Below are 25,379 nucleotides of genomic sequence, written 5' to 3'. Positions count from 1 at the left end.
CAAAGAATTGGAAATCAAGTAAATGTCCTTCAATTGGGGAATGGCTTAGCAAACTGTGGTTTATGTATGTCATGTTCTATTAGAAACCAGGAGGGACAGGATTTCAGGGAAGCCTGGAGGGATTTGCATGAACTGATGCTGAGTGAGACGAGCAGAACCAGAAAAACACTGTGTACCCTAACAGCAACATGGGGGCAATGATCAACCTTGATGGACTTGCTCGTTCCATCAGTGCCAACAATCAGGGACAATTTTGGGCTGTCTGCAATGGAGAATACCATCTGTATCCAGAGAAAGAGCCGTGGAGTTTGAACAAAGTTCAAGGACTATTCCCTTTAATTTAGGGAAAAAAAAACCTGATATCTTATTGTCTGATCTTGTTATCTCTTATATTTTATGTTTCTTCCATAAGGATATGACTTCTCTCTCTTCACACTCAATTTGGATCAATGTACAACATGGAAACAATGTAAAGACTGACAAATTGCTTTCTGTGGGGAGATGGGGGAAAAGAAGTAAGATTGGGGAAAAAATAATTTCAACCCCATTTGCCTTACCAAAAAAACCTAAAGAAAAAAAAGTTTTGAATGTCAAAAAAAGTGTCTTGCTCACATTACATCTGAGAGTGGTAAAGAATATTTTCCATGGAGGGAGGAAACTGGGAGAATCCAATAAACAAAGGAACTAAAATTTGTTAACTCACTTAAAAACTGCATTTTTAATATTAAAAAAATTCAAGGTCTCTGAGACAGATTTCATCCTGATCTTTCTAACAAAACTGCAAATGGTTGATAAATGGGCACTAGATCCCATAAGGCTCGATCTTTCTTAAGTTCCACTCCACTTACTCTCTCTGACTTAATGAAGCTAATTCTCCCAATGCTTGCCTGCTTTATTAGAACACTGGCAACAGTCATTTAACATTCAATTGCAATCAAAGTGTGCATAAGCACATGAGTGCAAGTGGGTTACTGAAAAAACATAAAACTTTATTTTTTTTTCAGTTTCCATTTGTTCACCAGTTATAAAAGAAAGTGGTTAAATAAGAGAAATCAAGAAATCAAGAAGAGCTCAATTTAGGCTAATTTGAAACCAGGGTGTGAGGTGTCCTATGACTCATCTCTCCCTTTCCCACACTCCTCATCGCTGTTAATGACTGGCTAGTAGTAGACTTGGACAACCCCCCCAACCCCAACCCACCAAGACCAAAACCAGGAACAATGAGTAAAAGTAATAGAGAAGGCAAATTTTGTCACAATATAAAAGAAAAACTTCCTAATAAGTCTAGTAGCCACAAAATAGAATATCCTGACCTAAAGGAATAGTAAATTTTAGACTTGAAGTCTTTCCCCAGCAGTTCCCCATCCCTGGAATGCTCTCTGACCTTCACCATCTCCTGGATTCCTTGGTCTCCCTTCAAGACTTAACTCAAATTCCATCTCCCTACAAAAGGCCTTTCTCAGTCCTCTACTTCCTTTTAAAGTGTTCTCCCATTCACACTATATGTATCTTACATGTGTACAATTTTTTGCAAGTCATTTTCCCATTAGAATGTGAGCTCCTGTTTTTGTCTTTCTGTGTATTTCCTGTGCTTAACTCAGTATCTGGCACATGGCAGGGACGACATAGGGGGTTCCAGTTGAAGTATGGATTAGATTCAATAACTTCTGCAGTTCTTTCCAAAGCTGATTTGCCCTAAAGGGTGGTGAATCACAATGCTTCTTCCTTTCCCAGTACTTCATCTAGGGTTATTCTTTTCCTTTCCCCAAGAACTTTAAAATGAATCTAATTTTCATAAAGGTTGAAAAAAGCAACCCCCTTCTTAACTTTCAAAGAATCAAAGGATATGATCAGTACAGAGCAGAGTCAGAATATAAATTCATGACTTCTGAGGAGTCATGAATATTTGGGGAGATGTCACCCTTTCTTTTGGACTAATTCTACATTTAAGCTTATTAGATGGTAACACATAATGTGTGGCATGGATTCAAATGCAACTTAAGGTCATCTACAGCCATTCTAAAACAGTTTCATTAGAGGCATCAGAGAAGAAATATTTGAGACTCTGTGGTAGGAAAAAAAATCAGGAAATCCTAGAACTTTGCTTCCTTTCCCACAAAAAACCCTCCCTTTCTAGTTAGAAATGAATCTATTGATTTGGAAGGTAACACATTTTCAGAATGTCAATCAGGTCCTGTTTACAGTTGAAAAAGGTTTAAATGTAGATAATGGTATTCCCCAAACTTTCCTATTAAGTCTCTCTTTTTTATGAGATCTGAAATTATCCCCACCTACTCAGTATTATGAACCTAGAGGGGAAAAAAAAAGATTGGACTACCAGCTGTGCACAGATGCTAGCTGCTTGTCTCAGATTTCATTTCTGCCTGTAGGGCAAGATATATTGCACTAGCCAAGAATGAGAAATCATCATTCAAGTCAAATAGAAGAGAAAATAACTTAAAGATACTCTTCTAAAATATTCATGTTTACATATTACTATAAAAGCTAAGCTCTGGGAAGCAAATAACCCCTCAAGCATGTAGTATAGTTTCATAATTATGATGGTCAAATCCTTCAGGCATTCATTAGTAATGGAGAAAAATGACCATGACTTCTTCTCCAGTTAGATGGGGGTGGGTGAGAAAGCAGGGATAAAGACAGTGTTCTCTCATGAGCAGGAATACTTTATCTATGGTTTCATTTCAATACAATAAACATTTACTAAGTACCTACGGTGTACAAGGTACTGAGGATATTATAAAAACAAAAATGAAGACCATTTACTTTCTACATTTCCCTACTTTTCTAGTCTTCTCACATCGTGTACTCTTCAATCTATTTTGTGATCCAGTAACCTGGTGAGCTAGGCCTCAAGGAAGCTGTTTCTAGCACAAGACATCCATCTCCTGACTCTAGACCTGGAATCTTTTCCCTCTTTAGCTCCATCTCCTGGTTTCCTTGGTTCCTTACAGGAAGTCTTTTCCATCCCCCTTAATTTTAGTGCTTTCCCTCTCTCTGTTCAAATGATCTCCGATGTGGACTATACACATGTTGTCTCCCTGAGACTCATCACTCGAGAGATGGGATTATCTTTTGCCTCCCTTTGCATCCGCAGAGATTACCACAATGCCTGGTAGAAAGTATGAGCTTAATAAGTGTTTATGGAATAACCAACAATTCCTACAGACCCTGAATTTGGTGAGTAGACAAACCTAATGGTGATCTAGTCCACAGAATGACAGCATTAATTCTTGAGTATTCTGCCCAACTTGTTTTACCTACAGAGTTTTTGTGAGGAAAGTAATTTAACAGCATGAAGTCAGGTCAAAATAACTTGGAAACTGTCAAAATGAGAAAGAAGATCCTTTTATCCACAATTTGGTGATCAGAATCACCAAATTCTGGCAATATGCAAGGTGTAGTGGCTAGGATACTGAACTTGAAGTCAGGAAGGTCTTCAAATCATGCCTCAAATTATATGACCTTGAGCAGGTTTGATTTCCTCATCTGAAAAATAGGGATAAACCCCTGATCTATAAAAACAAAATAGGTGGATATATGTAGGCATATCTCTTATGATATATAAACAATAATCGTTACATTCCTAAGTTCTTTCAAGATGCTGGGCCAGGAGAATGAAGTTCTTTTAGAATTAGTACTTATTCTGTTTCTTTGACTATCTTGAGCTTCAATTTAATTCAATTATCTCTGTCTACCCTTTCCAGTCTAAACTTTATTCTTCTCAAAAGAAAAGATGAATGTAAAACTAAAGTCAAAAAGTTCTACTTATAAAATCTTAAAATTGGAAGGGAGCACAGAATTCAATCCATATTTGAGTAGGACTATACTTTACTGTGTCTCTCTTAAGTGGTTATTCAGCTACCACTTGTAGACCACCAGGGATGAAGAACCACCCCCTGAGGCAGTTTATTTCAGGTTTTCCTTATAATCAATCCAAAATCTGCCTGTGTAGGCAAGTAAGACAAATTTAATTCCGCTTTGGAATAAGAGACTTCCAAATATTTCTGGAAAAGGTTTTTAAAATAGTGAAATTGTATATAAAACATAATTTAATCTATTTATACTTTTTATATTTATAGGAAGCTATATAAATATGAATTTAACAAAATAACTTGCATTGCCTCTCAATATCTTTTTTCCTGTGGATTCAGATTTTTCTATTATTTTAATCTAATTAGAGTCAGTACATACCATGTTTTCATTCCCTCTTTTATCTTTTTGCAGGAATCTGTCCACATTTCCTTATATTCTTCATATCAATGGAACAGTAGTGTTCCATTCCACTGATATGCTACAATTAATTTGATTGTTTCCCGATCATCAAGTTCCTATTGAACATAATCTGAAGTTTTTTCAATATCATAAAAAAAATTTCTAAGAACACTTTTGCGGTGGCACAGTAGATAGAGCACTGGCCCTTGAGTCAGGAGTACCTGAGTTCAAATGAGGCATCAGATACTTAATAATTACCTAGCTGTGTGGCCTAGGACAAGCCACTTAACCCCATTTGCCTTGCAAAAAAACCTCAAAAAAAAAGATACTTTTGCAAAAATGGAATTTTAATCTTTTAAATACATGAAGATAGCTCTCTCCTCCTCTTGCCAAATTTTCCTTTATCCAAGGCTAAACGTCTCTTCCTCTTCAACAAATTTTCCTATGACCTGGTGTCAAGAACCTTTCTCTGGACCTGGTTCAACTTGTCAATGTCCTTCGCAAATTCCACCCTCAGAACTGAAAATGCCATACAATCAATCAATCAAACAAGTATGGATTAATCACCTACTGCATGCCAGGACCTGTTTTTTAGTATTAGGGCTATAATAAAAACACTCACAAAGAGTTTACAGTCCAATGAAGGAGACAACAAGTATGTATAGGAACAAATATAGAATAAATGCAAAGTAGTTTAATGCAAGGAATTTATTTATTTTACTTGCAATCTGTCCAAGATCAGCCCTTCTGACATTATTCTTCTAGAACCATGCCCCTATTCTTTATTCTTGTATCTATCTTTCAAGTTTTTAAAAATAGACTGAATTGATGAGTTCCCAATGCATGCTATGATGATTTCTTGTTTGTTTCTTTTTGTGGCAAAGGGATTAAGTGACTTGCCCAAGGTCACACAGTTAGTAAGTATTAAGGATCTGAGGCTGAATTTGAACTCAGGTCCTCCTGATTCCAGGGCTAGCCAACCTTCTACAATGGTTTCTTTAAAGGGTATCCCATTATAATCTGGTCAGGAAAATTTGTATCATCACAAGAAATTTGTGGTTGAGAATAGGACGTTCCTCTTAGGTCAACTTCCTCTAGTATCTCAAGTCAAGCAAGCCTACCTCTTCTTCCTCTTGAAATCTTTGAAATCTATTCTCTCATATGTAGAATATACAGATGAGGTTCAACTTTCCCATCCTCACCTAAGATAAGGTAGTCACTTCCTTCCATGGTTCCTATCATTTCTATTCCAGAATTAGTTCCATCTTCTTCATCGGAATCAAATTCCTTCATATCAAGGGAAAAAATTATTTCCCAATATAATCAGTTGTTCTTTCTCTGATTTTTAGTAGTGTTCCAATAATTGAAATGCACCAATGCTACTATATCAGCCTTCTGTATCAGTTTTCTGATTTGCTTTTCATCTCAGTATCTATTTATCCTTTCCCTCCAGGCATGCTGCACTGTACTGCCTCTGTATTATTCCTGTTTCTCTACTGATCCTCACCTAAATGTTTTTCACTACACTTCCCTCTCCAGTTTATTAATTTCCTCACAGGGATACACAATTTTGACACACACATACTACCCCAGAGTCTTGTTTAGCAAATCTGTTCTTTTTCAAACGATTATACCTATCTGATATGGCCATATTCACATTTTTTTCCATATTCATATTTCAACAAGTGTCAGTTATATCTAGGAGGCTGAATCTGCTTGCTCTCAATTAATATGACTTCTCCACCCAAACTGTGGATCTCTCTCTCTCCCTTGTTGTTCTTCATTACTCAAACATTTTCCCCCAAAGGCTTTCTTGCTGTCAGAAGCATTTTTCCCAAACATCAGATCATTCTGTGCTAGAACCTTCTACATGCTGTGTCACATGTCTATCATACTTTTTGTATTCCTTTCTTGTTACTTACGTCTACTTTCATCTTTTTTTTTTTTTTTTTAGATTTTTGCAAGGCAATGGGGTTAAGTGGCTTGCCCAAGGCCACACAGCTAGGTCATTATTAAGTGTCTGAGGCTGGATTTGAACTTAAGTACTCCTGACTCCAGGGTTGGTACTCTATCCACTGTGTGACCTAGCTGCCCCTGGATATCTATGTTCTTAAGGAAATGCCAAATATTGAAGAATCGAGAAAAACCAGGGAAGGGTTCTAGGGACTGTTATCAAGAAGAACTTTTTTTTTTGAAACCTATATTTTACAAAATAAACAAAAAATTGTCACATGTACAGCAAAACACGAGAAGATTCACCATATAAAACAATAAATTTTGATTTCAAGAAAAGAGAACTTTTTTATATGACTACAATAATGTAAAGATACAACTTTGAAAGATTTCAGAATGATTGATATAGTGACCAATAATGCTTTAAGAAGACACAAGATAAAACATACTTCACTTCTCTTGCTAGAGGGAGAAATAAAATAGATTTGGAAAGAGACACACTTCTGGACATGGTTAATGTACTGATTTGTTTTGCCTGACTATACTTATTTGTTACAAGGAAGGTAATAGTGGGAAGTGATGGAAATAAAAAAAAGTACATTAATAAAACATTAAATGTACAAAAGGAAAAAAGTTCTGACAGTTGAATATGTACTTTTAATATTACACATAGCTTTCAAAATTCATTTTTTTTGGTAAGCTCTTGAAGTGTTCTATCATCCTTTCTCCCCTGCCCATGGCAGCAAGCAATCTGATATGGTTTGTACATGTACAATCGTGTTTAACATATTTCAATATTCTTCCTGTCAATTCTACAACACAACTGATTAGGAATTAAGGCCTAAGTAGCAGCAGTTCCTCTTTTCCTTCTTCAGTCTTCTGCAATTTTAGAGATTTACTAAATTAAGTTTCATTTTTATCAGCTCATAGTCATTTTATTGATAAAAAGAGATCGAGGCTCAGAGTGATGAAGTAAGGAAGTAGTAAGGAACAGAGCAAGGATGTGACAGACTCCAACAACTTCAAGCTTAGTACTATGCAATGTCCTTCCTCACTCTGCTTTAAATGTACAAAAGTCCTATTTCCTTCCCAACTATTTTAGTTTGTTCTTTTGATGTTTTTTTCTTAATTAAAAACAATTCATTTCAGGGGAAGCTAGGTGGCACAGTGGATAGAGCACCGGTCCTGGAGTCAGGAGTACCTGAGTTCAAATCCAGCCTCAGACACTTAATAATAATTACCTAGCTGTGTGGGCAAATCCAGCCTCAGACACTTAATCATAAAAAATAAAAATTAAAAAAAAAACAATTCATTTCTTCTGTTTGGCGAGGCACTCTGCAGTATATTCACAAAATACTTCTGATGTTGTTACTGCCTTTTCACAAAGAGACAGTCTTTAAGAGTCGCAATGGATGAAAAGTATCACCTTTGCAGCCAAAAGATTGCTGATTCATTCATTTTTTTAGTCCAGTCTGAATCTTCACGGTCCCATTTAAGGTTTTCATGGTAAAGATGTTGGAGTAGTTTGCCATTCCTATTCCAATTCATTTTACAGACTGAGGAACTGAGATAAACAGGATTAAGTGACTTGCCCAGGGTCATGAAACTATTAAGTATCTGGAGTCACATTTGAACTCATGGGAATCTTTTTGACTTCAGGTTCAGCACTCTATCCACTGTGTTACCTAGCTAGTTGCCTCAATTCTTTCCAATTTAGCTTCAATGACCTTCAGATAATAGACAACTATCCTTAGCTTATACTTAAAGTTTTTCCATCTTATTAGAACCTTCTAGAATTAACCCAGATTTAATACCAGGTCACAAAGTAATATAACTTCTCTCTCACTATTTTTATAGTGACCAAAATACTTTCTACTGTTCTTTCTTGCTAAGCAGAGTTATGGATTTTCATACAAATAGAAATATTTTCTTGACAAACAAGTTAATTTATCACTTTTTAAATCAGATGTTTCTTCTGAATAAGGCATTTGTATTAACTATAGTAAAATATATTATGGACATTAATTCTATCTCACCAAATCTAACTAATTCCTATCTACATTTACCTTATGTTAAACCTCATACTTGTTTATTATCTGTGTTCTGTTCACTAGTATATAAATATCATATTATCCTTATGCATTTGCTCTATAACCTCCTTTGTCACCCATGAACTTAACCTTCAATTGGAAAATGTGATGAAAATACCAGAGTCTACCCAATTCTTCTGTTCCCTTGAGACCTTTTCTAGAGTCCCACATAACATTAGAAATGGGAAATGACTGATAGGTTGAATGAGTCAAAGCAAATTTCCATATCCCCAGTACATCACCCATTCCTATTGGTTGTACTAAATATCTAAAAGGAATATGACAGGGAAGAATAGATGAAATTATAGATTTTCTTCAAAAGGGCCTAGAGTTAGGTACAGAGGGAAGAGACACGATTGGTATCCTGGGAAGAATGGAGTTAAAGGCAAAAGATCTAGGTTCAAACTCCAATTTTGCCCTTTACTATTTTATACTAATCACATCTCTGGGCCCCAACAGTTTGTTCATTTATAAAATAAGAGAAAAGGATTAGATGACTCTAAGGTCTTTTCTACCTTTAAATCTATTCTCTTATGGTCTTAAATAAAAGGATTAGAATAGGAAATTACATTTACATTCTCTTGTATGCTATTGCTTTTAGAAAGTTTCCCAAATCCAAGGAACAAATATTTAATCCCAATCCATAAAATATTCCTCCCCTCATCCTTACAAAGCAGTCTTCAAAAGGGTATCTTGTCTCCTCGACATGCCCACATTTCTCATTCTGAAAGTACAGATATTTACTGCCAAAGTAACCAAAAAGCTCAGCTCTCTCACTACTTCAAAGGACCAGCTTCTTTTCTTAGCTTCCCATAGACTTGTCATCTGTGACAAGTTCAAGACTTAGTGCTTGGGAATTAGTGCACAAAAAGCATAAGTAAGACAAACCAAAGCCAAGCAAAACCAAAATTTTTTTTTCTCATGTGGTAGTCTTTTATGACCACCATATCTCTCCCCTTTCAAAAAAAAAAAGGGTGGGGAAGAATGAAGAAATCATTTTTCTTAAATTCAGCAACTCCCCCCCCCATAAAAGAATTTGATTTAGCAAATGAAAAATACATCTCTTTAAAGCGGTTATTCTCTCAGATACCATTTTCCTTGCTGATTTTTGGTCTAGGTTATTCCTTTTATGTCTTATCAAAAGATGGAGGTAGAACAGTATAGTGAAGCTATTCTGAAAACTCATGCAAACAACTTGAGGCTCATTTGTCATAATTTACTGCCAACTTCATGTAATGACTACAGTTTGGGACAGAGTCTCTAACTTTTGTTTCTTAGAGTTTTATTGGGTCAAATCACAAGGAAAATGAATGTTTCTGAATTGCTCAAATATATATAAAATATACAAAGGCAATTAGGAGGCAGCAATGGCAAGAATAACAATCATTTCAAGTTTTTTTCTCCAAATTATCTAATTGCCCAGCTGTAGTTCTGCTTTCCAGACTGTTTTACTTAGGCTATGAAAATGAATTGTACCTTTGAGGACCATCTTGATGGTGGACAGAATGACCAGAGGAAGGCAGTTTGGGATTGCTGAACTGTTGTTTATTTGTTGTTCAGTTGATGGATTCTCTTGTGAACAAATGAGGTACTAGCCCGTTCTAATGTGTACAAGAGAGGGAACATGGAGCTTTCAAGTATTTGATGTCTTGAGTCATCACTGATGTAGAAGGAAGAGCACTAGTCCTGACACAAGAATATGTAGGTCTAAATCCTCTATCTGCTACTTACTACCTATAGAACTTTGGGAAATGTTTGAGCCTCTCTGGGCTCCTCTAATGAAGATGTGGGACCAGATGATTTGATCTCTCTCTCTCTCTCTCTGAGATGATTTTTAAGTTTCTTCTAGATATGTTCCAAGAAGACTGGAAAGCACATATTGAAGAATAATACCACATCTTTCCAGAGGGTGAATTTTTGGGGCAACACCTCAGAAAACATTTTTTTTGTTTTATTTTATTTTTTAAATTCTCATTTTGTACAATTATTTTACATTAATAAAATATTCTTGTTTAAGAGTAAAGAAAATACCCCCCCCCATGAATATAGACTTGCTTGGGCGATAAAGGGGAGTGGAAAAAAAAATTAAATTAGTAGGGGTGGCTGGGTGGCAGACAGAGCATTGGCCCTTGAGCCAGGAGCACCTGGGTCCAAATCCGGCCTCAGACACCCAAAGATCACCCTGCTATGCTGCTCCAGGCAGGCCACCCAGCCCCATTTGCCCTGTACCCTCCCCCAAATAATTATAATAAAAAATGTATTTCATTCTTTGTTCCAACACCAACAACTCTGTCATGGGTGGATTGCATTCTTTATGGTAAGTCCATCGCAGAAGTTGCTTCCGTATTTTCCCAACGTTGCCATTTTTGCAATTCCCTCCTTTCGTATTTCTCCACTACCATGTACTATATGTTTTTTCTCCTTTTACTCTGACTCTGCTGTAGGGTAGCTGAGTGGCGCAGCAGACAGATCCCTGGTCCTGGGGCCAAGAAGCCCTGAGTCCCCCGACCACCCCTTAGGCCCAGAATCTACCTGGCCCTATGGTCCTGGAGAGGCCTTCCAATCCCAGCCCCTTGCAAGAAGTAAAAAAGAAAATGTGTTATATCTGACCAGTCTCCCGCCATGATCCGTCCTCTCCTCCTTTATTCACATCCCCACCCCTTCCCCCTGCTCCCCCCTCCTTCTTACTCCAGATGTCTATACCCCATTGAGTATATATGCTGTTTCCTCTCCTAGCCATCTCTGATGAGAGCAAAGGTTCCCTCATCCCACCCCCTGCCTCCCCTGTTTCATGTCATTGCAATAGCTCATTGCAACAAAGAAAAATCCCACTATATGAAATGTCCTGGCCCATTCCCCCTCTCCTCCTTCTCTCTCCCACTACATTTCCCCTTTTTTCTATTGACTCCATTTTTAAACCACATTCCATCTTCGAATTCAGCTCTCTCCCATGCTTCAACCACAAAAGCTCCCTCTACCTGCTCTATTAACTGAAGGTTCATATGAGTATTGTAAGTGTCATTTTTCTATACAGGAATACATGCAGTTCATCATCATTAAGTCCCTCATATTTTCCCCTTCTCCTCCACTCTCTATGCTTCACCTGAGTCCTGTATCTGAAGATCAAACCTTTTGTTCAGCTCTGGCCATTCCAACAGGAACATATGAAATTCCCCTGGTTCATTGAAAGTCCATCTTTTTCCCTGGAAGAGGACATTCAGCCTTGCTGGGTAGTTCATTCTTGGCTGCATTCTAAGCTCTTTTGCCTTCCGGTATATTATATTCCAAGCCCTACGAGCTTCCAATATAGTTGAGGCTAAGTCCTGTGTGATCCTGACTGCAGCTCCATGATATCTGAACTGTGTCCTTCTGGCTGCTTGTAATATTTTCTCTTTGACTTGGGAGTTCTGGAACTTGGCTATAATATTCCTAGGGGTTGGTTTTTTGGGATCTCTTTCTCGGGGGGATCGGTGGATTCTCTCCATTTCTATTTTGCCCTCTGCTTCTAGAATATCAGGGCAATTTTCCTATAGTAATTCTTTGAAAATGATGTCAAGGCTCTTTTCCTGATCATGACTTTCAGGTATTCCAATAATTTTTAAATTATCTTCCCTAAGTCTGTTTTCCATATCAGTTGTTTATTCAATGAGATACTTCACAATTTCTTCTAATTTTTCATTTTTTTGGTTTTGAAGTATTGATTCCTGATTTCTGGTAAATTCATCAATCTCCCTGAATTCTATTCTTTGTCTGAAGGATTTGTTCTCCTCAGAGAGTAACTTTTTCAACTGTTTTATCCATTTGACCTAAACTGGTTTTTAGCATGCTATTTTCTTCAGCATTTTTTTGGATTTCCTTGACTAAGTTGCTGACTTCATTTTCATGTTTTTTCTGCATTTCTCTCATTTCTTTTCCCAGTTTTTCTTCCAACTCCCTCATTTGATTTTCAAAGTCTTTTTTGAGCTCTGTCATAGTCTGAGCCCAATTTCTGTTTTTCTTGGAGTCTTTAGATGCAGGAGCTTGTGCTTCCTCATCTTCAGACTGAGTGTTTTGATCCTTCTTGGGCTCATATGCAAAATATTTCTCAATGGTCTTCCTCTTACTTCTCTGCTTGCTCATTTTCCCAGCCTGGGCTTGGTTTTGGGGTTCTTCCTGAGCTTTTGGGGCACTCCCACAAGGGTGTCAGTGTGTGAGGCTCTATCCTCCCTCCTGGTCTGTGAATGACCATAAGCACCCACCTCTGCCACAGGGCTGAGGTGGGGGGGGCCCCTGCTGTTCTGTGGGGGGGGGGGGGGGGCCTAGACTGCTATCAGGATCTGAATGTGGTCAGAGCCCCAGAGTCCAGTTCCAGAGGCAGAGGATAGAGCTCTGCAGTCTCTCTTCACTCCCCTCCCTCAGCTCAATGGGCTCATGCCCTGCGGGCTCCTGCTTACTGGACTGAAAGACCACTTAGCTTGCTGTGTGCCCTGAGGGCTGGGCTCCATGTGCTCGCTGTGGCAGAGGTCCCCTGCTGTTCCCCCACTTCGTGCCTGGTGCTCCCCAGGGTGCAGCTGAGGAGACTCCCCTGCTGCTGTGAGCCATGGCTTCCAGCGCCCTGGGGCTGCCTCCAGTAGGCTGAAGTTCTTTTGCTCTGGTGGGCCGCCCCTACGACCCTGGGGAGCAGAGCCTTTCTGCTCTTTTCCAGGTTACCTTGAGTAGGAGAACTGCCTCACTGGGTCCTTTTGTGGGTTCTGTCTCATGAAAGTTTAGTTAGAATCCTTAGTTTCAAGTTTTATCAGAGAGCGCCTAAAACTCGATCCCTTCTTGTCGCCATCTTGGCTCCGCTCCCCCAGGCACATGATAATGATCTAGCAGCTGTGTGACCTTGGGTAAGTCACTTAATCCCATTGCTTTGTATAAATAATAATTTTTAAAAAAGAATTTAAAAGTATAATGTGAACCATTGAATTGGTTTTGAGAAAGTACAAGTATGTGCTGTACAACTATGAAGGAGTTATTCTGAGTAAATTTTAGATCTCTAAGATGTGAGATCTGGGAAGAGTCAACAGGTCAGGTACAAATGGGGATGTCTAGGCAGTAAAGCAGCTTAAGAATCTCAAGGGAAAAGTGATGAAACAGACAGAGGGAAAACACAAGATAATAAAAGGCCACAAGGGTCAATGGCAGTGAATGGGATATGCAAAGGTCAAACAGGGTCCAGGAGCAGGGCCTCTAAAATACACCTGGGTATGTGTGTGTGTGTGTGTGTGTGTGTGTGTGTAAAATCTGAGAAATTCCACTGGGGAGAGTAATCACAATATCAAAAGAAACTGAGCAAGAAGTTTGGAGAAGAGTCCAAATAATCAAGAATTTCAACTAAGGAGGAGTGGTGGCAGGGGTAATTAGAGAAATTTTAGGTATTTCTACCCCTGTATCAGTAGTGGAATTCAGTTGCAGAAGGGAAAATAAGAGACATCTGAACTGGTGTACTTATAAAACCCATTCTGTCACAGAATAGACATGTCAGATAATAATTTTAATTGTTCCGGGTATTAAAAATAACATGTTGCTGCTCCCTAGTGGAAAGAAAGGTGCCTCTGTGTGTATATCTCCTAAGTGAAGGCCAAAAGAGACAGAAAGCCTAGGGCTGTAAAAGATGATTAGCTTTAGAAACAAGTACTGATATGGCCAACATCATCTAAGAAGACTCTTCTTGTTAGCCACATAGCTGCACATCAGTCAAAGCAGCCAAATGAAGAGACAGACAAGACTGAATTTAAGCTTTCACATCTGGAAGCAAACATACTAAATCTTAGAAAGAAAGAAACTAAGTGATGATAGCTGTCAGGTGTGACTAAGAAGTTCCTATTATTTCCCTTATGCAAAAGGAAAGTGAACCTTAAAAAACTCAAAACTCTTATAAGAACCAGCCTGGTCAATCACTTTGATAAGGGAAATAGCACATTTGCTCTATGGTAAAAAAAAAAGTGCTTTGAGAAGAGGTCAAAATGCAAGGAATTTAGGGAAATTTTTTTTTCTTCAATCCACATTTTGTTGTGTAAACTCAAGCTTTCCTCATGTGGAGAGAAAGAGAAAACCAAAATTATTCACAAGTGAAAAGACATGGGGCTAAATTTTCCCAGTGCTTCCATGTAAACAAGCTAAATGCTCTAATTCCAGCAGCTCTTTACCTTTTACTTGATGGAGCCCTGTGGTAATAACTCCAGCAATTTAAAGGCATTAAAACTTTTGAGTAGGTCATAGCCCTAAATCTGCCCAGAAATGGAATTGGAGACAAACAAGGAATGGTATAAAGAAAACTTAAGCTGAGATCTGTAGTCCATGCTATTTGGAAGGGAAGGGGGAAGGCACTAGAATTTTACTAACAGGGCAGGTATAATCAGAGTGCAATTAGACTACTCAATTCTACCCCACCCCTCATTCCAATATAACTTGGTTAAGTTATAAGAGGGTGGGACAATTCAATATTTAACAATGGTGTATCTTATGTGTTTCATTCTCCTTTCTCATTTTATATTTGTTGCAGGAATCAAAAACTAGCACTTAATCATGCATGACCTTCTCTTTTTACTCACTGTGTCATGTACATATTTTTCCATTTCTCCCTTGATTTGTTAGTACCTTGCAGATAGATTTTGTCTTAAACTCTCATATGCAATAAGATATGGCTATCAAATGTTCCTCAATCACAAACTTTACTGATACTCCAGGAGAAAGTATACTAGATTAGGTCCTAAGCATCCTGAATTCTAGTTTTAACTCAGTCAGTGACTAACAAGATAAAGAACACTTGGCACATCAGACAACTATGTGATTCAATTTCCTGATTTATTTTTTTAAAGAAAGATTTAATTTATTTGGAGTTTTACAATTTTTTCCTATTCTTGCTTCCTTCCCCCCACCCCCCCAGAAGGCAGTCTGTTAGTCTTTACATTGTTTCCATGGTATGCATTGATCTAACTGAATATGTTGAGACAGTTTCCTTATCTATCAAATGAACACACTGAATCAGATTCTTTTTCAGTTCGTAAATTTTATGATACAAGTGAAAATGCATAGGGAGTGTGGAATATGAGACTGAAGAGAAAATGAAATGAGGTATAAATATGGAAGGCAGTCATATAGATTCAAGTTTTAACTCGGAGGGTACAAAGCATAAAAGGAGAGCAAAAGGTCAGTAAGCCCAGGTGAGAGGGTGAAGACAGTCACAGAAGTCAAAGGAAGGTAGAATTAAGGAGAGAGTGGCCAAAGGTGGCAGATGCAAAAGACAAGGAGAATGAGAGGGAAAGATGACAAATTCTGCCTAGAGGGCAATGACTGGTGACTTTAAAGAGAGCAGTTTCAGTAGAACAGTGAGGAAAGCCAGATTGTGCTAGATAAGGAGGGAGGGGCTGAAGAGGAAGTGAAGGCAGGAGTAAGCACTTATTGGAGAAATTTATGTACAAAAGGGAGGGGGGAGAGAGAGGAGTCAAAGATGACTCCAGTTTCAAGCTGGGAGCACTTTGGGAATGCGGTGTTTCTAACAAGAATGGGAGTTGTTTTTGTAGGTGGCCTTCCAACTATGATGTAACTATGATGCACAGATAAGATACATATATAGACTAGACTACAGTCATCTTTGTAGAATAAAACAGTGGAAAAGTTTCTTGGTATAGACCAGATAGTGTGAAGCAGTAGAAAAGAGCATGGGAGAAGTAAGACTTGGGTTCAAATCCAAATCCTGCTTCCAGGTGTATGATCCTGGACTTAGAGGTCAGAGTAGGAGGCCAAGATTTCTTAGGAATATATATTGGGGACAGTAGTAATAATGCCAAAGAGACCTTAACAAGAAGCCAAGAGTAGACATGGAGCCATCAAGAAATTTCAGTAATGAGAACAGAGTAAGTAGGTGGCAGCTAAAAAATAAAATGAGAGTTACAATAATTTTCAAGGTCTGTAAATATCTATAAAGTGGGGAAGATTTCCTGGGTGTGATATGAGTACAGTATATATATAGGACATGGTTTCATGGACACACATGATAAAAAGAAAAAAAAGAACTAATCAACAGTACAAAGAATATACTACTTCCCAGTAAAAGAATAAAGATATCTCAATAAATCAATCATAGGCAAGACTGGACTTAGAAATTAAATTCTTATTTGAAATGAACTTTGACAAAAATGCTAGGTCTACACAATTGTTCTAAGACAAGATCTCAATCCCTTGTTAGAAAGCCCAGGGGTGGGAGATGGGAAAAGAGGTAACTGCTGCTATAATTGAGCCCCCTTTGCTTCATGTTTCCATCCATATTCTAAATCTCCCTTGACTGGCATCATTACTGCCAATAGAACTTTTCACTATGACCTATCAAACACCAAGTATTTACTATGTGCTAAATTAGCATTAAGGCAAATGAGGAAAAAATGATCATTCTCATTGGGGAGCTAACATGAAAATAACCATGTACATACAAGATATATCTATATAAATGTAAAAATAGATATATGTAAAATGGAAGGTTACATTGGTGGGAAGGGTCTATATCAATAGGGAATGATTGGGAAAGGCCTCCTGCAGAGTTAAGTCTAAGTCTTGAAGAAAGCCAAGGAAACCAGCATGCAGAGCATTCAGATTCAAGATGGAGAGTTGTGGATTAGCAACAGCAAGACCAAGGTTTCTGGATCTTTAGAGTACATGATGGGGAGTACAATCCTGAAAAGGTTGAAAAAGGACAGGTTAAAAAGTGTTTGAATTTTATTACATTTGATCCCAGAAATACTAGGGAGCCACTGGAGTTTACTGAATAGAGGGAATGACATGGTCAGACCTAAACTTTAAAACAATGACTTTGAACAATCATTCTGAAAAGTGATTTAGAAATATGCTCCCAAAGCTATTAAACTGTGCACATTCTTTGATTTAGGATTATTTCTACTAGGTCTATATCCCAAAGAGACTAAAAAGAAAGAGGGAAAGGACCCATAAACAAAAATATTTATAGTAGATCTTTTTGTGATAGCAAAGAATTAGAAAATGAAGAAGTGTCTATCAGCCAATGAATGATTGCAATAATAATAATAATAATAATAATAATAATAATAATAATAATAATAATAATAATAATAATAATACTGTAAAGACAAATAACTTGGAAAGACTTAGGAACTCTACAATATAACAACTAACTAAAATTCAGGACACTCATGATGAAACATGCCACCCCTTTAAGATAGAGAGGTAAGATTTATTTTACTTGACTATATATGTTTGTAAAGGGTTTTGTTTTCCTTTTTTTTTCTCACTGGAGGAGCTGGGAAAAAATGTGTACTTAAAAATAAAATAAAACTGAAAAGGCCATTGTTATCTAACACCTTTTCCATGAATTGTACCATTGCCTTCCAAAAGCTATTGGAAGTAGATCTGCCACAAGAGTGTGCATAAAGTAATCCTATTACTATAGATATACCCCAAAGATATCAAAGACCAAGGGGGAAAGAACTGGATAATGGAAAAATATTTATAGCAGCCCTTTTTGTTATAGTAAAGAACTGGAACGAAATGGTTCCCAATTAACCAAGGGAACAGATGAACAAAATATGGCATATGAACAGAGTAGAAAAAGTACTATGTTCTAAAAATGACCAAAATGACAGATAAGGAAAAATTTGGGAAACCTTGAATAAACTAATGCAATAAAATGAGCAGAGTTAGGAAAACAATTTACATGCAGACCACAGTAACATAAAAGAAAATAATTCTGTAAGATGTCAGAACTCTGATCCAACCAAAGTCCAATCCTGACTTCAGAAGATGATGAAGAAGCATGTTTCCCTCCTCTAAATACAGAGGTGATAGCCTACAAGGGCAGAATGAGAAATACATTTCTAGACATGGTCAGATTCTTGATCCATTTCATACTTACTTGTTCAAGGGAAGATTTCTATAGGGAGAAGGGAGGGAAGTTAGTGGACAGTGACAGAGATGCAAAAAAAAAATTAAAAATAAAAGGCATATGAATAAAACATTAAAAATACAGAGAAAAAATAAAACCTCTAGAGACAAATTGGACAAGATTGTTATCACCAAGTTTGTTTAAAGACAAGCAATGTCCTTAAATTTAATATATACTTTAAAATCTTTATGTAATCATTTACTGATACTCTTGATTTTCTTTGTAAATTTGTGACTTCTCCCCACCTCCCAAAAAAATTATTATAAAGAAAAAAAGAAAATCACTTTGATAGTCAAATAAAGAAAGAACTAGCATACACAAAGATTTGAGGCAAAGAGATCAGTCACAAAGCTATCACAATAACCCTGGGTAAGAAATGATGAAGGCTTGTACCAGAGTGGCTTCTATGTGAGTAGAAAGAAGGAGGAGATGGGAGATATTGTAAAGGTAGAAATGAGAAGAATTGGTAAACAGTTTAGATATGTGAAGTGAGTATGAGTGAGGCTAAGGAAGACAGACACCGAAATGGTAAGCTTTGGTAATTGAGAGGAAGGTGGTACCCTTGAGAGTAATAAGGAATTTCAGAAGAGAAGAGTTTTAGAGAAAAGATAATAAGCTCTGTTTTAGATATGTAAAGACTGAAATGCCTAAAGGCAATTGGTGAGGTTAGGACTGGATATACAGATCTGGGAATCATTCACACAGGGATGATAACTGAACTCATAAGAGTTGATATGGCTGTCAAGTGAAATAATAAAAAGAGAAAAGAGAAGGTCTAGGACAGAGTGTTGGATACTCATGGTTAGTGGTCTGGATAAAAATTCAGTAAAGGAAACTGAGAAGGATATAAAGAGAGAAGAAGGAATAATTATATTAAGACCTAAAGAGAAGAGAGTATCAAGGAGAGGAGTGTGATCAACAGAACTAATGCTTTTAGAGAGGTTAAGAAGGATAAAAACATTATTTGCCTTTAAATCCAATTTTAGAATCACCAGTCTATTTCTAACAACTGGACTTTTATCCTGAAGAAGTTCTATTTCAGATCTTCTCATATAACAAATGAATGCTACAATTACTTGAGAACCCAGAGAAGTCACCAAAAAAATAAAACTGCTCCTGCCCTCAAGAAAGCTCGATCTTATTTAATTTTTTTTTTTGGGGGGGGTTTAAGAGGGGCAAAAGCAATCTCTCACTTCAAGGAATTTACTGAGTCTTTATTAAAAAAAAACCAACACAATGAAAAACAGTGCCAAAACAAGAACTGAAATGCCAGTCAAATGTCTTCTTATTATTGGTGAGAACTTTAATTTCAAAGATCTAGTTGAGCTTTGGAATCTTATTGGGTACCTCAATTTCCCAAATCAGTCTGTCAAGTGGTAGTCAGACTAAGTAATGTCCTTTTTGATGTTTAATTCTTTGTTTTAGAGTATGCAGATCCAGGAAAGATTCAATCCTTCCATGATCCCAAATCAAATGACATTTCAAAGACAAAATATTCAGGGTTCTGGAAGACGTTTGGATCTGTTAGGTCTGTTGTTTTCAAGAACTGTTCATCTTGAATGTCACAATGAAGGTATGTTCTTTCTTTGAGAAAGATAAAAGATTTAATAGCAAATAGGTCCATAATTCAAGGAAATTGACATAAGAACAAGGTTTGGTCCAGTTAGATAAAAACACTGCTATTCAAAGTCGTGAGTCCATAGCATTTTATTCAAGGTTTACTATGGACCAACACAGCAGAATTCTTACTGTGGTCATTTTAATCAGACCCTCCTAAGTAAAGAATAAAGCATAGCTCTGCTATTCTTACATCAGCACTACCTAAAATTCTCACGAAATTAGCATTCATGTGAGCTAAAACCTTGTTGACCAATTATCTAAAGAGTGATGTACTTACTGACAAAGATACTCTTACCTATTACTGTGCTTGGACTTTTCCCGATCTTTTTCCTTGTCCTTCTTGTGCTCTTTGTGCCGATGTTCTCGATCTTTGTGTTTATCTTTGTGTTTGTGAGAATCTGCAAGCAGAAGAGGAGATGAGTCAATCAAAGCAAGGCATTAGATCTGGCCTGCTTGCCTGCTTTACTTAGACTAGCTGGATTGTTACCCAGTACAGCTTAAGAAGTACAAAGACAGCATTAAGTTTGCCTGACAGTGTTTATGCATAATTTCCCAAGAAACAAGTAGGCATGGACTTGCTCTATCTGTAGCATGCAACCTACACATTGCACAAGAAGCAGCCCTCAAGGGAATACAGGATTGGTTCTCCACTCTTTTATACCTAGATTACTTTGTTATCACTTACCCCAGCTATTAAAGTTCAAAAGCAGAACCAGTTTAATGACAGATGGCTCAGCTATGTGTCTTGAGAAATCCAAACCTCTGAGGCTACCTATTTCCCCCCAAATCAGGTAAGTAAGCTTTGCTCAAAAATTGTTTTCCTTTGTTACAAAGGTTTAATTTGAGATGTCAATGGCATACACACACACACACACACACACACACACACACACACACACACACACACGTAGAAATGGCAATATCTTTAAAACAAAACCCAAAAGGCATCACTAAAAATTTAATTTAAAAATAAAGTCAATAAAATAAAAAAATTGAAAATAAAGGCCAAAATGTGATAAAACAATGGAAAAGGGAGGAAATACATTAGTGACAGAAACAATGACATATTTCTTAATGTAAGAAGGTGAAGCAATGTTTGCTACAGCATTTACTGGGTAACTTTTAAGTCCTGTGCTGACTTGCTGACAGAATGGATGACACCAGAAAGTTAGCAATCCAAGATTTAAAGATTCAGGTGGCTACATTTTAACTCATGCTATTGCAAATTCACAATTCAAAAAAGTATGTATTAAGCTCTTTTAATGAATTATAAGGCAATGTAGTGGGAGAAGAAATACAAAGAAGTTGAAACATTTTCAAACCCTCAAGGGTACAGTTTGCATTCAATGAAGGTAGAGAAAAAAGTAAATATCAAATTTTTTTTCCATGTTTGTTTGGTTTGTTTTTTTCCTCTCAAGAAAGGGAAAGTGCTAACTGGAGGGATTATTCCAAAAAACAAAGCAGAAGGAAGGCACAAAGTTAGGGTCCAGAGACAACACAAATCCAAAATGGAAAATTGTTAGAGCTTTCAAGGAACTTAGATCCACTACTCAGGGAAAACAAAGTTTAGTTAAATAGGTAAATATGTACAATATTATCTGAGGAAAGGTTTCTGGCAAATCTTTGTAGAACATATGGCACCTAGGCTAAGGAGGTCTAAGGAATGAGATAGAATGTTTCCCTTGGGGAATAGCAAATAGTTAAGCTTGGCCAGAACATAATGCGTATGAAAGAACAGGAATTATGTGAAATAACCCCGGACAAGTACATCATTAGATTCAAAGAAATCCTGGAAAGACACTATGAATTTATGAAGAAGGAAGAATCAAGAGAATAATTGCTGTTTGTCCTTCATTCTCTCTCTCTGTCTCTCTCTGTCTCTCTCTCTCTCGGTTTTTTGCAAGGCAGTAGGGTTAAGTGGCTTGCCCAAGGCCACACAGCTAGGTAATTATTAAGTGTCTGAGATCGGATTTGAACCCAGGTACTCCTGACTCCAGGGCTGGTGCTTTATCTACTATGCCACCTAGCCACCCCTTGTCCTTCATTCTCAAAGAAGACCATGACATTAGGGAGGTGATGCCATGACAAGCACATGAATTGGATTTAAGTGAGGGGATTTGCTGTACTAAGTCACCAGTCTCACTTTCTCCTCTGGAGTCATCTGGGTCCAGAGGCCAGATATGAATTAGGAAAACTGGGGATGCCCTGAATGAGAGACAACTAGGGTTAAGTGACTTATCCAAATCACACAGCTAGTGTCAAATGTCTGAGGCTGGATTCCAAATCCTGTCTTCCTGACTCTAGGGTCAAGCTGCCCTACCAGGAGAATAGGAGATGAAACATTTGGGGTGATTGGAAAAGAGAAAATTTAAGTATCTATTTCGAGAAGTAGGGAGAAGATCAACGGCACGGGTAGGAGATGCACTTACAGCAAAGGAAGAGAGAATGAGGAATGCATTTTAAGGTGCAGGATATGGGAGAAGACGGAGTTCCTGGGAATCAACTTTATCACTTTAAAAACAGAAGCAAGGTCTTCTAATTGGTTGTCTGATGGTGGTGGTAGTAGTAATGCAGGAGTTAAGAGAGGTTTAGATCAACCACAGAGGGTAGTATGATAGAGTTAATTAGTAAAGAATAAAAAGATTGCTATGGAACTATGAACTGAGGTTAGATATAAAATTTTTAGCGGCCTCTGCCTGCACAGTTGTATGAATCCATCAATTAGAGTTTAATCGCTTGATGTAGAATTAAAGACAGAAAGGTAAGAGATATAATTCAGAATTGAGAATTTATCAAGACAGGGAGCAACAGAACAAGACAGCAAGGGATGTGAGAGCAGAAGGCAGCAAATGATTGAACATATACTATATGATTAACAAAAAGATCAAGACTGTAAAAGGCCCATTGAGCTAGGTGATGCAGCACTATTAGATTGTGAGCAAGGAGGCAGGGGCTGTCCTTCATGTCTTTTTGTACCTCTAGCATCTGACACAAGTGCCCAACAGATAGTTGTTTCGTTCTTGACTTCATTATAAAGAAGACCAAAATGATATCACTATGTTTGAGACAAATTACGTCAAATATAAACTCGGAATGCTCTGCCACAGGTTGGGCACAAATAGTCCATGTGAACATGATAACAGGTACTTAATATTTACTTTTTTGGTTGACTAATTAATGAACATAGAGCTAAAAAAAAAAACCTGAGTTCAAATCCTACCTCAGACATCTACTACTTTATGATCCTAGGCTAGTTGCTAGGCTAGATCTTAGGGTAACTGACCTCTTATCAGTCAATTTCCTAATTTGCCAAATGGGATAATAATAAGCATGTGTGTAAAGAGCTACAATAGTGCTATCTATTATTATAAGACATTCAAAAATAAAAATAAGCACTTATATAGTGCTTTAAGGCTCTATAAAGAGTTTTACAATATTATTTCATTTGATTCTCATGACAAACTGAAGTAGGTACTATTAGTATCATCCTCACTTTATATAAGAGTAAACTGAGGCTTAAGTAACTTGCCCACAGTCAGATAGCCAAAAGGTGGCTTTTAAACTGACAAAGGTGGGACAGCTAGGTGGCACAGAGGATAGAGTACTGGCACTGGAGTAGGACCTGAGTTCAAATGTGACTTCAGACACTTAATAGTTGCATAGCTGACCTTGGGAAATGCCTTAAGCCTGCCTTAAAAAAAAATTAATAAACTGACAAAGGACAGTTTAAAAAAAGTGAGTGAGTAGGTTGTGATAAATTTCAGACTTCTACTTGGATAGAGACCAAGTAAGGAGCATGGAAGTTGAAGAGGTTAATGAACTGGAAGACCAGATACTTGAGAAGACATCAACACTTCTGTTTGAAGTTGCCAAGTAAAAGGATAGAGGTTGGGGTAAAGATTTCCAGAAAGGAGGGAAAATCCTCTTGTGGCTTGTAGATAACAGCAATGAGGTTCTAGCTCAGATGAGAGACGGATGGAATGAATCTCAAAGGAAGAAATGTGGATAAAGTGATGAAAGCAAGCAAGTGACAAAGAAGAGCAAGGAGGAAGCCTGCTTTTCCTCCTGGTGAAGTGCAGCAGAGGGAAATGAGAGAGCTAAGAACACAGTGTTTCTGAGGGAGCCAGGTTTGTGATAAGAGCAAGAAGATAAAGAGTGAGAAGAGGTCTAAAGATTGTTAATAACAGGAACAGGGAAGGCACAGTGGAAATCAGGATCAAACTAGAACAGGGATTCAGGAAGGCTAATGTTTGAAGTGGATGGGTATGAACATGTCCCCAGAGGGAACAGTGGAAAGAAAGGGGTTTTTGCCTAGGTATATGGCAATTCTGTATTAAAAGGATTAGGGAAAAAAAAAGGTGGAAACTTGATAATGACTGTATTTGGATGCAGAACCATTTGATTGGCCTGATAGCAGAAAATAGGGTAGATGTGTTTTCACTCAAATACTAGGGAAGATGGGATTAGCCTCTGATAATGAGGTTTCCAGAGGTCTGACTGAAATCTATAAAACCTACCTATGTGACCTTGGGCAAGTCACTTGGCAGATTCCTTATATGTAAAATGAAAGGACTGGGCTAAAAGGCCTCAGAGGTTCTTCTTCCTTTAAACCTATAATGGTCTACAATGGTAAGGGAGTGATATATAGTCAGAATATTTCCTATACACGGAGCCACAGAGAAGGTAGTACCTGAACTGAACTTTGAAGGAAATGAGTAATTCTAGGAGATCCAAGTGAATGAATGCTGAAAGGCAAGGGAGTCAGCCTGTATCAATATATGAGATGAGGTTGGACATAAAGAGTAAAGGGGGATTTTGACCAGTAAAGGGGAGCAATCTGAATGAAGTCTGGGAAAATCAGATCAAGGGAAAGACTCAGAATGGCAGGAAGGAAAGATACAAGCATTTTTAAGGGTCTCTCCTACGTGTGAGATACTATTTAAAATACTTTAAAACATATCTCATTTGATCTTCACAAAAACCATGGGAGATAAGTGCAATTTATTCTTAAGCTCGATTTACATTTGAGAAAACTGAAGCAGACAGAAAGGAAGTGACTTCACCAAGGTTATATAACTAGTGCCTGGGGTTGCATTTGAACTCAGATCTTTTCAACTCCAGTCCCAGCACTGTATTCATTCAGTTAAATAGAAAAGTTTGTGTTTTATCCAAAAGGCAATAAGAAATTGCTGAAAATTTGTTAGGAGGGAAATGGCAAGTTCAGAACTGTGGCAGCTATGTAGAAGATGCATTAGAGTTGCCATTCCTCCTTACTAATAACTGACATGACATTGTGTTTCAGTCTTTACACTCTTTTCAATCAAAACTTAGCAACTGTGTGCTTTTTCATAAATGCTAGGTTTGAAATGAATTAATATAAATGCCTAACAAACCAGTGCAGGAATGAGCAATGTATGGAATGCAGAGTTTTTGATGCAGGTCATCCCAAATCTCAACATTTTTCAACTAAGTCTAGGAAAGTTTTAGAGTAGTGTGCCCCACCAAACCAGTATATGAACAAGAAGATTTAGAAGAGCCAAGTCTAGCTA

General features: G+C 37.5%; 1 protein-coding gene across 1 annotated transcript in view; it reads right to left on the bottom strand.

The window, feature by feature from the left end:
• TOP1 (DNA topoisomerase I) overlaps window positions 1-25,379 on the bottom strand; it is a 110,869-nt gene that overhangs the window by 45,148 nt on the left and 40,342 nt on the right. The window contains exon 3 of the mRNA XM_074211966.1: window positions 20,126-20,228. Coding sequence (XP_074068067.1) covers window positions 20,126-20,228 — 103 coding nt within the window. The remainder of the gene's footprint in view (window positions 1-20,125; window positions 20,229-25,379) is intronic.

This window comes from Macrotis lagotis, chromosome 1, assembly GCF_037893015.1.
Source record: "Macrotis lagotis isolate mMagLag1 chromosome 1, bilby.v1.9.chrom.fasta, whole genome shotgun sequence".
NCBI classification, from domain to species: Eukaryota; Metazoa; Chordata; class Mammalia; order Peramelemorphia; family Peramelidae; genus Macrotis; species Macrotis lagotis.
The sequence above is the reverse complement of the archived record's forward strand: the minus strand, read 5'-3'. Positions and strand labels throughout refer to the sequence as shown.